Below are 16,408 nucleotides of genomic sequence, written 5' to 3' on the forward strand. Positions count from 1 at the left end.
ATCATCTGCTCTCTTTCCTACTTTCTTTGGGGGACTGGATGTTGACTCAATCAATACCATTTTTCACGTTTGATGTTTTTACTGCAGCTACAAAACTGTAACTCTCTATATCACATCAGGGCCAAATAGATAAAGTACATTGAGATACTGTTTTTCTGATCAGGGCCCGTATGACCTAAAAATAAGCAATCTAAAGGAAATATCTGCATGTACGTATATCCTCCAAAAAAAACATCAACACAGATAAATACAATAAATATGAACCTTTAATACACTAGAGATGAATTGAGTGTGGTACAGGTTTTTTTTTGCTGGTAGAATAATGAGAAAATGTAAAACTTTTACTGTTACTTTGAAGCAATCAACACTGTTCTCTGTGAGCTAAGGGTGTGTGATATAAGTGTGAATTAGTGTGTGTGTGTGTGTGTGTGTGTGTGTGTGTGTGTGTGTGTGTGTGTGTGTGTGTGTGTGTGTGTGTGTGTGTGTGTGTGTGTGTGTGTGTGTGTGTGTGTGTGTGCGTGTGCAGAAAGCCAGCCCTGGAGTGCGAGTGGGGGTGATAGATAACCCCAGTGGAAAGCCAAGCCACGATAACACGGTGCTGTTCAGGGCTATCTGGGCCTCGCTCCTCACCCAGAAGAATAAGGCTGCAGCAGAGTTTGTGCAAAAACTCCTGAGAGAGGAGAGCAGCCAGCTCCTCCAAAAGGGGACCAAGATGAAGGACCTACTGATCCAGGTAAAGGAGAAATTAAGGAATGCATTTTTATTTTTGTCATATCAGAGACAATCAGATTACATCCATTTAATTTACAATATTTAGTGTTTTAGCTAATGGAAGCCATTTAGGTTCTGTAGTTTCACCTTAACGTAGTGAGGGGTGCGTGTCTGGTGTTTATATGGTACAGCTTTGCAATATATAGATTTTCTGATTATATTGTGATCATTATTGTATTAGTCATAATTGTATTATGACATACATTTGTGCGTGCATTAAAGGATGCATAATGGTTACAGCCCAGAATACTGGTCAGATAAACACAAAGTAAGTTTACATTTTTTTTATTGTTTTGGTATCAAAACTCCAAATGTGTGATGTGAGTGAAATGAACAGTTTCCGATTGGCCATCATATCAATAATTGTTTTAGTTCTAAATCATGAGTGATACAAATTATTTAAGCATGGCCGTCACATATTACACATACACTTTAAATAACAATTACACTTCAATGAACTTACTGAGCCTTTTTTGAAGTTGTTCATGCTCTGACATATTAGCATGCTGCGGGGTAATGCTTTTTTAACCTATGCAAACTAATAAGAGAGGAGCGTTAACAAGATTATATTGTTTTTTTAATAGCATGTGTGATCCTCCTGCTGATGGAAAGAATGTAATGGTTTACATGATCATTACTTTGAGTAGGATATTAGATGCCTCCTACCTGCCACCACAATTTGCTGAAATGTGTCAACACATGCATGAAACCGAAAAATAGTTTGCTGCCCGCCGTCATAGCTGATGAGACAATTAACATGTATTATCCGCTGTGTTAGACACATAATTGCCTTTGTGGTGGTGAGTAAATCCAATATCTTGTTTCTTCTGATATTCTAACAGGAATGTAGCAGAAGTAAAGAAAAGAACAACTCAAATGCTTAGTTTAATTAACAAGTGAGATTATATGACAGCTCTATACAGAGATTGGGGGTGGGCAATGTGGATCTTCTCTTCATGGTATGTGTACTTTTATATTACAATATTAATTTATATTGTGGAATAGTTCATTTTCGTTAATCCGTCGATACATAATTTAGTCATAACATAAACAGATGGAAATATCTGTTTAAGCTGAACCCGTGTGGCACAGTACCTGAGGTACTTCATCACACTGCTGCAGAATCCTATAAATCCAATATTGCCATAAAAAAGTCCTGCTCACTGATTTGCAACACTGCCTGCCATGGACTAATACAACCAGAGATATTAACGGTATAGCTACCTAAATATAAACAGGATGTCAGAAGCTTACAGCAGGTACACATTTATTTTGTCTCACGGTGTATATATAGCGTCATATCATCCGACCCTAAAATATATGCAGTGCTTCAGAATGCGTGTCATTGTGTTGAAAGTAATAAACACTTTAGATTATTTGTTTTTAGGTTGGTTCCTTTGGATTGTGTCAGTGGAAAGTGTGAATGTGAAACGTCTCCCTGCAAAATGTGAGGAATGTTATTCAACACTGACATCATTGATCACCTTTTTTTTTTAAAGGCAGATCAAATGAACATATTGGCAAAAAAAGAAGAAGGTTGGATAAAGCCACTCGCGAAGATATGTCACTGCTTTCTTGATTCAAGTGTGGTGTCAGGGAAAACGGTGATCGATGAGCTCATCTTTTGGTTCCCCTCCTGAACATCAACAAGCAGAATACATTTAGAGCCCACACGATGCTCCACCGGCTGCAGAAGCCAAAGCGAGCAGCCTACTCACTGTCAGTTCCACTTGATCCGTCACGGAGGCCGGCACAAGGCGGGCTACACACGCTGAATCTTTAACTTCAAAGAGCTGCAGGATACCTGGTCTCCAGGACCTGATACATAGTCAAGCTCGCTGCTCACCGCTCATGGTTGTGTCAGCCACATGTGTTCAGCCAAGCCTGCCCATCACTCTGCTCCTGTAAGCAGTCTCCAGCCACTAGTGTTCTCCATCCTGGGGTGTGCAGCATCCACCCACTCAGCATTACACACACGGAAACAAATTCTCAGGCACTAATCAACAAATTAGCTGACAGGAGGGCCCCCGTCTCTTCCATCAGGAATAAGTCATACGAATACAGCACAGGTTACGCTTGGGACTGGAGAACCATAACAAACTGCCCTTCAATTACACCAACCTTAAACAATGGTGAGAGAATGGGCTAGAAATAGCAATGGGAAGATGGGTAGAAGGGGGCTGTGTGAGTTGAGACCCAGAGTCGAGGGATATGAGTTTATTATTGGCTGCCAGACAGACTTGCTGACTGGTTTGTGCTGACATTATTGCTATTTCCCCTGTTCTCCCGAGGAGAGATGTTGGAGAAACTAATAACCTGACTCCACAAACTCTCCACACTCCCACACCTAATTTGTTATAGACAAAAATGGTCGAGGCTTAATTAAGAGTTCGGTGTATTAATTACAAATTGATTAATCTTGTTTCCAAGCGTGCATTTCTGACAGCTCGGTCCTCTGGCTGAAATATTTCATGTATGAGAACTGCAGTAATTGCGCTGATGCACGGCATCATTGATGTTGTGGATAATTTGTTTGCCTCGCATACATCATTCCTTGTACCGATGCATCACTCAGATTTTGTTTTGGACAGGCTATAAAGGGCGAAGGTCCTTGAGCTAGTTTATTGGATCATCGCAAATTCAAATGCGAGCCAACATGGCGATCAATTTATCCAACATCCTAAACAAACTTGTCTTCTTTTGTTCTAGGGCATGGACAGAGACGCCTTTGAGAAAAAGTTCAACACCCTTGAAGTGGATTTCATTCGTAGCCAGCAGCTGTTTTGTCGAGACGTCCTGAAATTAAGTCCTGGACAGCAGGCGGTGATCAGCAACGGCAGGGTAAGTGGGCGTCGCCGTTATTTCAGAGTATCGATCCATAGATGTCTGAACTGACCACAAGATGTGGTCAGAAAGATAAAGCCTTGGTTAAATGTGGAGTGAGCCGCTGCACTGTGGGTGGAGGATTTGCCCTCTTGTGTTAACAGAGAGCTCCCTTTGTACCGTCAAACCAGCATGCATGTTTCTTAAAGGTCACAGGTGGCACCGGCTGCACTGCGCGTGCGTGTCGGTGGGAGTGTCTGTATGTGTGTTCTGCGCTGATGACTGACGTCTCAGCAGCAGCGATGCTGACAGCCACGGATGAAGAGGCCAGCCTCTGAGATGGCAGTAACAGTTAATATCATTTTACATTCCTCTGCTGCACTGGCAAGAAATAGAAAGGAGGAAAACACCGGCCCCGTCTGATTTAAAGTGAATGCAACGCTGTGTTACAATCACATAACAGTTCACACTCCCTCGGCAAGTCGTAACCAATGTAATACATCCTGAGATTGCCATTGGGGAAAAAGTCGTGTTCCGACTGCATTGTCGCCTTTATTTTAGATCCTCGGCCCATTTGAGGAGCAGGAAGAATTCACCGTGGAGGACTTCCAGCTGCTGGAGAAGATTACACTCAGTGGTTCTGCAGAGAAAGTCAAAGCCAAAGTTAAACTGATGGGGATGAAAGCAAAGCAGTATGTTTGTATTTTTTTGTCTTGTTATGTGAGAGAAACTCTTTCTTTAACTGTCTGCGATCAACCTCTTTGGCTAACCCTGAATGAAGGATAATGACAGTAGTTGCTATGATGTGTAATACCCGTTTACACGTTCCTCTTTGTGACCATGTTGTCTTCTTTAAACGGTTCTATCAACAAAACACTCATATTTTCCTCTTAAACAATCCTCCTTTTTCTTTTTTAGCCACATCAAGTGTTCTGTAATGTGCAAAGTATCCGTTTTTAGTTTCAGCAGCCTGAATTGATTCATGAGGCTCCCTTGGCAACGCCTTCACATCACTTTTATGTTTGCTCCTCTGTTTGACATGTCTTCTAATACGCAGCGTTAATAAATGATGGACTGACCCCGCCACACCTCTTCTCCCTTAGCGCCAGCGACTTAGTCATGAAAGTTGATGCCCTCCTAACTGCAGCCCCCAAAGGAGAGGTCAGGAAGGATGTCCACTTTATCAAAGACAACCACAGGTGGTCCACGCTCTCTCCTCTGTCCACTGTCCTATCGGCTCTGCGGTTTTGAAAGGGAAATGTTTTCTTTCCCTTCGTTATGATGGATCTGACAATTGCTCCACCGTCGTGTCAAGCAGAGCAGAAAGGCAAATCTTTTGATTTGCAGTTCTGCTGAACACGGGTTGCATAACCTTGTGTTGCTGAATCAGCTTTGTGTTCTCCTCCTCAGTGTGCTCCATCTCTCCCCACGTGAAAACGAGGTTTTCTACGATGTCGTGGCCATCGTTGACCCTCTCACGAGGGAGGCTCAGAAGATGTCCCCGCTACTGATTGTAAGCTGCATCCTGTTCCGCTCTTCTCCATCCACTACTTGTACAGCACGGGCACTTTAAAATCATGAGAACAGAAAGACGACACTTGTCAATGTGCAAAATGTAACTTTTCTTTTTTTCCTGTCCTCGTATTGACATGCCTATGTTATCTTAATGCAAGTAGTTTATGATGACAGATAGTGTAGCTTCCAATATCTTAAAAAGCATTTTATCAAGTGAGTAAAATTGATCAGGAAAAATAGAAAAAAGTGCCGTTCCTTGTAAGATTAAAACAAGCATGCTTATTTATTTCAGGTTATTTAGAAACGGTTTCCAAAGGGGGGGGGGCATTTTTTACTGAATCCCATTCGCTGTCTGCTGCATCAGGAGGCTCACTGAGGTGAAAAGTTTGACTTGGAAAATGACTCACCGTACCTCTACAGGCAGCCAGTCGGACAGTCGCCTTCAGTAGCTGTTGTTTTCAGTGTACACTTTTCAGCAGTGTATGCGGTATACATTCGGAAGACAGCGTATTAGCATCACAGCGGACTTTTAAGGAAGGCAATGTGGTCATCCACACTGGCTTATTATTTTCTCTCCACTGTTACTGTTAAACGCATCATGAATGATGTTATGTAAGGATATATCAATCGATGAAGTTGTTCTTTCATAACACCTTTTTAAAACAAATAAAATACAGTTAAAAGAGCTTTACAAATGTGCTCCGTCACTTGAGAACCTCTTAAAATCCTTAAGCTAAGAGGAGCAGGCGGTGAAACTAAAGGCTGCCTCCAGTCCTGTCGCTCTCTGCTGGGCTGGGCTTTGCTCCTGTTTCCTGTAACTGGGTCTCTTCCTCTGTGACTCCTGCAGGTGCTCAGTCAAGTGGTCAATGTGAGACTGCAGGTGTTTATGAATTGCAGGGCCAAGTTGTCTGAGATGCCCCTCAAGAGGTAAGCTCCCGTTCCAACAGTAATTAAATGTCCCTGTTTTTGCTTGTTCGGGTATCCTCTGACCGCTGCAGACTTCCCGTAAGATTATGCTGCACGGATGCAATCTGCTTAATATCACCAGCTTATTGCTTTGGGCCGCCCCATACCTCTAGGCAAAGTGCTTACAGCTTGCAATGTTGCAATTCAAGACGTGGTGTTAAAACAGAAAACACACACACACACACACAATAATAAAAACAACAGATGAAAGGTTTAAATTACCCATTAAACATTCACACCACTGGGTGAATGCTACTAGTTATGTAATTGTGTATGTTCTCTTTCTTTTCTGTTTAATACAGTTTGTTCAATAATGGGTTGAGTCGATTCTCGTGTTTGTATGACAGAACAATTCTCCTCCCGCTCTGAAAAGTGAAGCCAATGCAAAAGTGCCATGAAGCCATAAAAAAAGCCCAATTGTATTGAAATGTTTGTGAAAATCACACTATTTCTTACTTTACCAGTAAATATTGTCAACATACTGTTCTTTGGTGAATTTCTGTAACTTTGGTAACCCTAACCCGGTGCACGTGATCATGTGACTGTCGCAATTAGTTAACTGATGAACCTATTTCCTTGCTAGGGATTGTAAGAGGAGACTAATTCACTTCTACATGCTTTAGAAACAGGTGGTCTTATTTGAATACATATTTTGCCAGCAAATTCAATTGTTTCCAGGATATTCAACCTTTGTTTCTTTGTAACGCTTTAAATACGTAACTGTTTTTCTCGATGGAGCTTGTACAAAGGTAATAAAGTTGTCTATGATTATGAGATATGAGTTTACAGATAGTTTCAATCCCTGAGGTTGGTTTATGGCTTTTTGCCATTCACACCTATAGTCTATGGTCGAGTTAATTTTATTTGGACGCCGTATTATGACTCCTCGTGTCAACAGGAACACTTAAGAAAAGCAATTAGGTCTGTGACGACTCTGATTGAAAACAAAGAAAGAGGGCATATTTCTAACACACATATTTCTATTCATGCTCGAGCACTGGCAGTAATAGGATTAGTATTACTTTGAGGAGAATGTGTATACCCCGCTGTCACAACAGAGCTCATCTCTCCTGTCCTACAAAGGACACTTTGGCACAACATGTCATAATTTTAGTGCTTGCTGAAAAGGACTGTGTTGGATGGAAATGTGGACTCCAGTGGCAAAAAGGATTTACAATGATATTCTCTGTTGTATTAATTTGTAGTTATTTGTAGTGCAGACACATTGTGATAATGCCTCTTTGTCTGTCTTCCCAGCTTTTACCGCTTTGTCTTGGAGTCCGATGTGAATTTCTTGGCCAACAACACAGTGTCTCCAGGACCAGTGGCCCGCTTCATGGAGCTCCCAGAATCTCCCCTCCTCACCCTTATTATGGTTACGCCCGAGAGCTGGATGGTGCAGGCTGTCCGCAGCCCCCACGACTTGGATAACATCCACCTGCAGGAGGTAGCTCGCCTCTTAGTTACCGCTACGATCAATCTCCTCATTCTCACCTCTGAATGAGGCCTGTGGTGCGTTCTACCAATCACTTCCCTCTGTTCTGTGTCCTCGGTAATCTGTGCTTTCGCTTCAGGTGAATGGGGTTGTGACAGCGGAGTACGAGCTGGAGCATCTTTTGCTGGAGGGCCACTGCTTTGACCTGTCAACGGGCCAGCCTCCCCGTGGCCTGCAGTTTACCCTGGGCACGAGTCGGGACCCGCTCATGTATGACACTATCGTCATGGCTAACCTGGTTCGTAGCCTTAATAATACGACTAGTTACTAAGGGATAGTTGTCTGTAATGTGTGAATGTAATGCTTTTAGTAAATAATCGACTCGCCGTTTCAATCACAACAGGGATATTTCCAGCTGAAAGCAAATCCTGGTGCCTGGAACTTAAAATTACGTAAAGGGAGATCAGAGGATATCTATGAGATTCTCACGTGAGTATTCCCCATCGTCTACAGACACATTTTTTTCAATCAAATTTGTATTTCTTTATTTTGATTAAAGACAGGATTTTTAAAAAAGGGTAAAGAACAACAAAAACACACCAAAAAAATAGAAAAACCTGGTGTACAATGCAGTCTGTGTAATATTTTAATTGTCTTTCTCTCTGTGCTACAGCTTCGGATGTTAAGTGTGTTTTCCATAATTGATTAATTTCCCTCCATCTGCCACTGTTTGTGGATATGGTCAGTGGAGTAATTAGGATTCAGGCCGAAGGTTTTATGGACGTGAGAGATGAATCTTTTTGGTATGTGCTGTGTGAGGATTTCTTCCAGGAAGCACATGTTTGAGGCATCTAAGGTTTTGGGTTTATAATGTCTTATTTGTAAATAGTGAAATAAATAGGACTGTTGGAGAGAGTATTTGCTCTTCAGGTTTCAAATATGTCCATAGCTTCTCCCTCATAGAGTTAGATAAGTGGGTCCAGACCCCCAGACCCTTCTCCTGCCAGAGTGTAGAGTCTTGACATGAGGGGGGGAAATCCGGGTTTCTCCGTATGAGAGCCCAAAATGAAAAATTGTGTTCAGATTCTTGGATCTAAAGTAGACCATGATCTTGTTTTGCCCTTTTGTAGTTTAAGAAGGAACGTTTTTTAAAGTGAGTAAGCCATAATTTGTCGACTCCATGTAAATCCATGCATTTGTAGCCTCTGGATTCACCCACTCACATATGTACCACATTTGTGCTGCCCAGTAGTTTATGTTGGGGACTAACCGTCCTCCTTGTTGCTGTAATTTACCTATTTTCATTCTAAGCTTTTTGCCCTGCCAGATGAATTGTGTGACATTTGATCCAAGTCAATGAAGAAGCTGTTGGGTATTGAGTTTGGCAGCATCTGTAGGGCGTACAGTAACCTCTGCAGTATGTCCATCTTTAACTTGTTTATTCTGCCTCGCCAGGAAGCTGGTAGCGTTCCCCACATTTTCAAGAAAAATACAGCAGTTTTACACAGTTAATGATTCATGCACTTATGTTTAATAGTTCCATAGAAAAGAAAGGGCCATTCAACCCTGTCAAATGTTTTTCATAATATATTCTGCGACACGAATAACGGCGTTAATAATGCTAACTAAGTGGCGTCATTGGTAGCTCAGCATGAAGGTTGTTTCGAGCTACCTCTCCATTTCATAGCAGGAGCTATGAAACCCATCACTATGGCAACGTAGAGAGCTGCTGACACTGTAGCAGTTCAGGGTTTTGATGAGTACAGGGAGTTCTGCTCGCTACAGAGGGGAGAAAGACGAGTAGGAGGAGAGGGGTGGAGGGATGATTCAGCTGGTCACCTGCAACGCCATCCAGCCCAGACTGCAAAATATCAGCAGCAGCAGAATGCGTTTGAGTTTGGATGGCGTAGGTGTCAAAGGCTCCAGATACGAGACGGAGTGCGTTGGCGTTGTCTAATTTCCCCGGACAAAGAGAAACAGCATTGTGCTTTGGTTGCTTTCATGGATTTTCAAACAAAATACAATTTTCCTTGCCTTGTATTCTTTTAATTCTGCACTTATACTTTAATTAAAATGTACCGTGCTGCTTCCTACTTTGATATAAAACCAATCAAATTCTTATTTTACAAAGGAAATTCCTGCTCATCAATCTACTTCACGTAACAAAGATGTAATAATCCTTTTCTATCAAGTTAGGATGAGGGCTCAAATCCCAACTCTTGATGAGAGTCTGCACGGTCAGCTGTCGTACATCGTGTTAGATGTCCCTACAATCCCAGATATTGTCCTCGCTGGCTATCCTCACATACGATTTAGGACACATACAGCCCTCGGTTCCTATGGAATCATATCAGACAACCAAGATTTATTCCCCAATCCTCCAAGTGAAGCTAAGAGGTGATGTCATTTTTCACCTTGGCAGTGTCATTATTCTTGTGGTTAGCGGCGCTCTACTCCGGTTAGGTGGCCGATCAGAGTCCCGTGGGAGTGCCTGTGCTCTCCATTCCCAGAGCCGGCGTTCTCCTCTTCCACACTGTGCTGCCACTGCGTCTCGCCCCGACAGGGATGAATGAGATGGCCAGCTCTCTTCTCCCCAGTGCAGCGATACAGATTGATCTCTGGAGCTTTCTCACACGAGCCCCAAAGGCGAAGTTGCGTCGGGGGACAGCGGAGCGGGCAAAACACAAGCGGCACTTTGGGCCCAATGAGGAGGGAGCATTCATCATAGTGATGCGGTTAGTTGTTTGCCTTTAGAAAGCAGCTGGGGTCGTAATGGCTCCATGTGCATCGTAGCCTATGGCTCATCTCTTCCTGGAGTTTGTTGTCTGGAGGTTGCGCCATGACGCTCTGCAGATCCCGCCTCCCAGAAGACATTCCCCGCTGGGCCAGTCTGAAAGCTGTCCTGGTGGAAGGCCAGTGTTACGCAATGAATACTGTACAGAGTTTGTCATTACATCTCCCAGTTTATACAGATTGTTTGGGGAAGTAGTGATCGTTAAAATAATGGAACGGTGATTCTTAATGATTGTGGCGGGTAATCGGTGTGATCAGTGGCAGCTGTTAAAGTGTGTGCGCTCACTGTCCATGAGCTGCTGCTGTCGACTTCATTAACCCTTGTGTTGCCTTAGGGTCATTTTGACCCGAATCAATATTACACCCTCCCCCCGCTTTAGGATTAATTTGACCCCATTCAATGTTTAATGTCGGTGTTCTTTCGGTAGTCAACAAACAAACATAAAGTGCCTCACACTTAAACTTGGAAAACAATATTAATTCTAATAATTTTCTGGAGGTTTTAATTGCTGGCGTCAAATTGAACCCAAAGGGTAAAATATGTTAGTAAATATAAAGGTAACAGGAGGGTGAAACATTGAATCGGGTCAAAATGACCCAAAGGCGGGGGGAGGGTGTAATATTGATTCGGGTCAAAATGACCCGAAGGCAACACAAGGGTTAAGGAGCCGGTACTGCATGTTCTGCGCTTTTGTCATGGCTAAAACATGTAGACCAGACGCACACACATGTTGTGCTTCACTCAAGGACACTGTTGACGATGTCCTAATTAACTCATGTTCGTACCACAGCGGTGCCACATGGAAATATCTAAAAACCCGCCTGCAGATATCAGCATCAGCTGGTTTTAGATGCTAATTATTCTGGTCCTTATTATTCTCTTTGTCTGCTTAACATCGTCTGTCAGCTGGCCTTTAAATTATATAGGTTAGTCTAAAAGCTGTTGTTTAATTGGATATCATAAAGTTGTATTATGTATGTCAATAGAGGCTTTTTATCCAGACGGCACACAAATACAACACAATGTCTGTGGCTTAGTCTTGTATCAGGATTTAAAATAAAGACTTGAGTCCAGTTCACAAGCGTAACACGGCTGAATCCTCTAAGACTGAAATATGTAGAATGCTGAAAGTGGTTGTGATCAATGAGGAACTAAACTCACTATAACTGTCACTATTTTGTTATATTGATTTTATTCTCCAGTCTGTTGACATGTTTCAGTCACCAAACGGGGATCCAACTGTTTTCCACCAACTAGCTGCAGACAAATTGTTCAGATTTCCCATTCGTTGATTTTGATTCATTCTCCTTCTCTCTCACTCTTAATCCTCTGTATCTCAGGCACGATGGAACTGATTCCCCGGCAGATGCTGGTGACGTCCTGGTTGTTCTGAACAGTTTCCACAGTAAAATCATCAAAGTCCGAGTGAGTTTGTTTTGTAAGACATTTGTAAAGTGTAATATATCTGTCACAGCGCTGGACATTACTGAGCTCACAGTAAGACGCTCTTCGGCAGGTCACGACTCGAGGACGTCGGGTTTGATTTGCACTATTTAAAATGAAATCACTGAAAAAACCCACTGTTTTTTTTGTCCTCTCTCATTGTAGGTGCAAAAAAAGGCGGACAAGATGAACGAGGATCTTTTAAGTGAAAATAGTGAAAGCAAAGGCATTTGGGACTCCATAGCAAGGTGTGTAACACATTTTCAAATGCAGCCAACATGTTGATTTCAGGAGGTTTAAAACCAACTTCCGCTTCCCGGCACTAGCAACTGTGAGCTCATTGATTATTGGGTTTGCTGATGGCTTTCTGTTTATCAATTACACATTGTGGTTTCAGGAGATCTTATTCCACCCCTCGATCCAGACTGCATTATTATGCTGTAAGATCTAGTCTTGCAAAAAATATGTGCTTCTGTAGGTACGTGTGTGTGTGTGTGTGTGTGTGTGTGTGTGTGTGTGTGTGTGTGTGTGTGTGTGTGTGTGTGTGTGTGTGTGTGTGTGTTTCCCCAAAACTTCCTAACTGAGTGACCCTGTCTCCTAACCTAATGCTTGCTGTGTGAAGTGTTTGGAGCACTCTTGAGAACAGGTAGGCAGTGCCTCTGGGACTCAGTTAACACCGAACTCGTCTTCATATTCATTAGCATGCAGTGGTTGTGTGTTGATGAGGAAATGGTGATAATGTAAGCGCTGTGTTTGAATACAATGTTACATTTTCATGTTCCCCGTTGCATTCATTCATTCATGTGTGTGGTCATACATATACTGTGTTTTTAAATGCTAAATGGTTTTTTTCAGAAAGAACCGTGCACTCTGATTTTATCATCCGTCGTGATGTGTAACGGGTATCGTGGTGTTGTTGTTGTTGTTGTTGTTGTTGTTGTTGTTGTCTGTCCTGTCTCGGTCTCAGGCAAATAGGGCACATGATTTTATTTCAAGACCATAACTACGGAGCTTTGATGGATGTATTTATTGGCATCATTCTTATTAACATCTTGGTTGGTGAGATCGACATTTGCGCTGCCCTTTAAGAGGACAAACACGAGGCTGAAAGCATGTTTGGAAAAATAGATCTACGAGTGAATGTCATCTTAAGACTCTTTACATGGGCATGCTTGCCATTGAGTCGTGAAAACACTCTTTAAATTGAGTTTAAATAAACGATGAACACAATGTTTCAAGGAACATAACTGCTCCTTCAGTGCCTGTGAAGGAAGAATCTAAAATCTTCTCAAATTTGACTGCGTTTTGAGAAAGGTGTCGACTTTTATTACGGCGCGATTCCATCAGATCCTCCTTTCTAAACCAGGGGACGTAAATCTCGAGAGTTAGGAGCCCCTCACCCTGTTGAGCAAAAAATACATACAGTAAATCCAGCACAGTGCCTGAATAATTCAATTCAATTCAGTTTATTTTGTATAGCCCATTCTCACAAATTACAAATTTGCCTCAGAGGGCTTTACAATCTTTACAATATTCTCCGTCAACTTAAATAAACATTCCCACTCCGTCCTATTAACCTGGAGGGAAGGCAGCGGATTTCAGATGAAGTTTGGAAATGATGATTAATGAAAGAAAAAAAAAAAAAAAAAATAAATTCAAAGCAACAAATGACACAAAAAAAAAAAAAAAAAATAATAATTGTTTGTTTTTTAAAAATTAAATTAACTTAACTTCTTGTTTTTCTCATTCATGGAACAGATTGGAATAGATTCTATATCAATATCTTTAAAAAAACATTATCGCACAAAATAAAAGTGGCCGATTTGCAAAGGTAAAGCATCCATTGTGTGGACCGTCACTGGCGATCTTACAAAGCGGTTGGTTTCAAAGTCCAGATGTCTTTATAACCTCTGACTGCTTTGAGGGGTTTGTGGTAACGGGCGGGACTGAAGGCCATTTATTGATCCAACACGTCTGGAGAATCAGTGAGGTGGATCCAAGCTTTAGCAGGTCTAAGTTGAGTTGAATTGAATAGATATGTATCTGTTTAGAGGAATAATGAGCCTGCATGACAATAGATTTGTTTTTGCTCTCTTGTGTCCGTGGGGAACATGAAGGGAAGTTGTTCCCGTCCCGCTTCTCTCCGCCTGGGGAACCTTTGAGGGTTTAAAGACCTTTATATGCTGCGCTCGGAGAGCAGAAGCTGGAGCGAGCATCAGCCGCGGTGTTACTGCCTGAGGGAGTTATTGAGGTTTTCATTTGAGGGTGCTGTAAAAGCAAGCGCTCCCCGAGTAGTCACAAGACCTGGGAGAGTGTTCGATGGGCCATTAGTGTCATTCCAGATTAAATCCAGGTAATCGGCCGGGTTGTTCTGGAACGTGTAGTTGTTACGTTCTGACTGTCTGAGATTTGAGGGCAGATGATAATCGTTATCTCTGTGGCTTTTTGTCAAAAGGGAACAATTCATTCTGATTCTGGTCTTCTGAGCTACAGTATGTGGACAAGAGAACAATGTAAATGTAAATTAAAACATATATATATATATATATAATATATATATATTGATTGTAAGTGTAGCTCGTTTTATTTTCTGGCAAAACATTTTTATTTTATTATTTTAAAACCGTGCCTACTAAATATTCACCAATAATATATTGGTTGTGAGACTGTCCTTGAGGGACGCACACCCAGACAAACAGCTTCATAAAGAACGGGAACATGGGAAACGAAGGTGCACGTTAGAGTTATACTTTACATGTACTATACATCAACTACCTGTTATTCTTTACATCTAGTACAGTATACAGTATAGTACATGTGTACTAAATGTACTATACATCAACTATCTGTCTTAATTTCATTGCACATATTGATGTCTTTTGATCTCCTCACAGATGTTGGAGAATGATTCGTCTCTATCTACCCAGTAGAGTAAGAACACAAGTAGAAGTGTGTGTGGTTAGTGTTGTCCACGGCTCAGAGCTGTGTGGATCCTTCCAGAGCTCCAGATTATCTTGAGTGAGTCAGCCAGACAGGGTCTCACCTGACCTTCTACAGCTGCTTATCAGGGGGCCCCACTGTGGTGCTGGAGGCCCTCTGTGTGTGTGTGTGTGTGTGTGGGGTGACTTCCTAAAAGCTAACCGAGAAGAGAGAAACTCACTGAATGCCTTCAGGACCGACGTCCCTTCCAGCTCAGACCAGGAAGCGGTCGGTGGCCCGTTGAGCAGAGAGGAACCAGCCGGTCTGGTGTCTGTAAGCCGGTCTGAGGTGGTCTTGGAGGACCTCTGGAGACGGACGGTGTGCCCCCTCCTCTCCCTCCACACCGCTCTCTCTCACTGGTGTCTTCCTGGGGTTCTGTGATTGGAGTGTGGGGGAGACGCCTCATGAGCAGTCGTTACAGACGAGGAGACGCAGTCAGACTGCAGACGCGTCGTCGACCCTCCGGCACACGCCGGGTGAACGGGCCTCGCGTCACGAGCCACCGCTCCCCAGTCGTGGTGACGGTGCGCTTTAGATTTTCTGGTGTTTGCTCGTAGCTCAACACAAAGACGTTTCAACAAGACTCGTTGGTAACCTAGATTTTAAAAAATGTGGATTCCATTTTTACGAACACTTACGTCCATGAATGTTTTCTGAAAGTGAATGAGCTGATTCTCTCGACACTATCTTTGAGCTTGCAAGTTGGATGAAATGACGCTTGCTTGAAGTGTTTTTCTATTCTTGCTGGTTTGGTATGTATGTGGCTCGGCAAAAAGCTAAGAGGAGACGGAGACAATTAGCAACATGATGTAGATGCTGTGTGTTAAAAGAACGCCAAATCAGTCATGACCAGTGGCGGCTGGTGACATTTGGGGGGGGGGGGGGGGGGCAGTTGGGCGACGCGGTTTAAATATCACTCAACAATGAGAAGAAAAGAGGTTTTGAGTAGAATATAGTAGAACACAAAGCTTTATTTCAAGAACACAGCGTGCTCAACACGGTCCAATAACAACTATCAACACACTGTAACTTTAGCATGAGAGGTTCAGAGCAGCTTTAAGAAACATTGGGTTGGGTTTCAGAGGTTTGCAAAATAAAAGAGTTTCACCCTCACATGAAAGAGGTTCAGAGCAGAATAGAGTCAGAAAGAGATCACATGTTACATTGGGTGACAGAGCAGACCCACTACTGTAAAGACAAGTAGCCTCCTCTCTTTAAAGTGGTCAAACTTATCAATAACTCTCTGGTTAAAGTCAATCATGTCTGTGACGAGCCTGTTTCCATTATTCTGGAGTGAATGTGTCTGTTTTTCAGAACTTCTTCGTTGTGTTTTCGATGCCAGTTCGGTCTTCTTCTGCTGCTCTGCTCTGCAAACAGGGTTAGCTTCAGGCTGTTAGCTCGTTAGCTTCATGCTCTTAGCTAGATAACTGCGGCAAGATTCGTGCTTTACACTTGTCTGCAGCTCTTTAGATCCCTCCCCCCGTTGTAGTCCAGAGAGTTTCAGTCCCAGGACTTTGGAACAACAGACTGGAGAAACTAAACAGCGCATTACTCACTGAGCTCCAGCTGACAGCTCCGTTAGCAACCTGCTCGCGTAGCTCCGTGGAGCTCTCTGGGCTGAGGGAACGATACCGGTCTCTGATTGGCCGAATAGTCCAATCACGTGAAATAAGAAACGATGT

General features: G+C 42.7%; 1 protein-coding gene across 3 annotated transcripts in view; it reads left to right on the forward strand.

Annotated features, from left to right (window-relative positions):
• Positions 1 to 16,408, forward strand: part of uggt2 (UDP-glucose glycoprotein glucosyltransferase 2) — a 36,648-nt gene that overhangs the window by 12,553 nt on the left and 7,687 nt on the right. For 2 of the 3 annotated variants that reach the window (XM_056431373.1, XM_056431384.1), the window contains exons 22-33: positions 527 to 733; positions 3,481 to 3,612; positions 4,156 to 4,286; positions 4,698 to 4,793; positions 5,005 to 5,107; positions 5,957 to 6,036; positions 7,333 to 7,522; positions 7,650 to 7,808; positions 7,914 to 7,999; positions 11,645 to 11,729; positions 11,913 to 11,995; positions 12,145 to 12,225. In XM_056431373.1, the coding sequence (XP_056287348.1) occupies positions 527 to 733; positions 3,481 to 3,612; positions 4,156 to 4,286; positions 4,698 to 4,793; positions 5,005 to 5,107; positions 5,957 to 6,036; positions 7,333 to 7,522; positions 7,650 to 7,808; positions 7,914 to 7,999; positions 11,645 to 11,729; positions 11,913 to 11,995; positions 12,145 to 12,225 (1,433 nt within the window). The remainder of the gene's footprint in view (positions 1 to 526; positions 734 to 3,480; positions 3,613 to 4,155; positions 4,287 to 4,697; positions 4,794 to 5,004; positions 5,108 to 5,956; positions 6,037 to 7,332; positions 7,523 to 7,649; positions 7,809 to 7,913; positions 8,000 to 11,644; positions 11,730 to 11,912; positions 11,996 to 12,144; positions 12,226 to 16,408) is intronic. The other variant, XM_056431392.1, reaches the window with a different exon arrangement.

Source organism: Pseudoliparis swirei, chromosome 2, assembly GCF_029220125.1.
Source record: "Pseudoliparis swirei isolate HS2019 ecotype Mariana Trench chromosome 2, NWPU_hadal_v1, whole genome shotgun sequence".
In the NCBI taxonomy this organism is placed as follows: domain Eukaryota; kingdom Metazoa; phylum Chordata; class Actinopteri; order Perciformes; family Liparidae; genus Pseudoliparis; species Pseudoliparis swirei.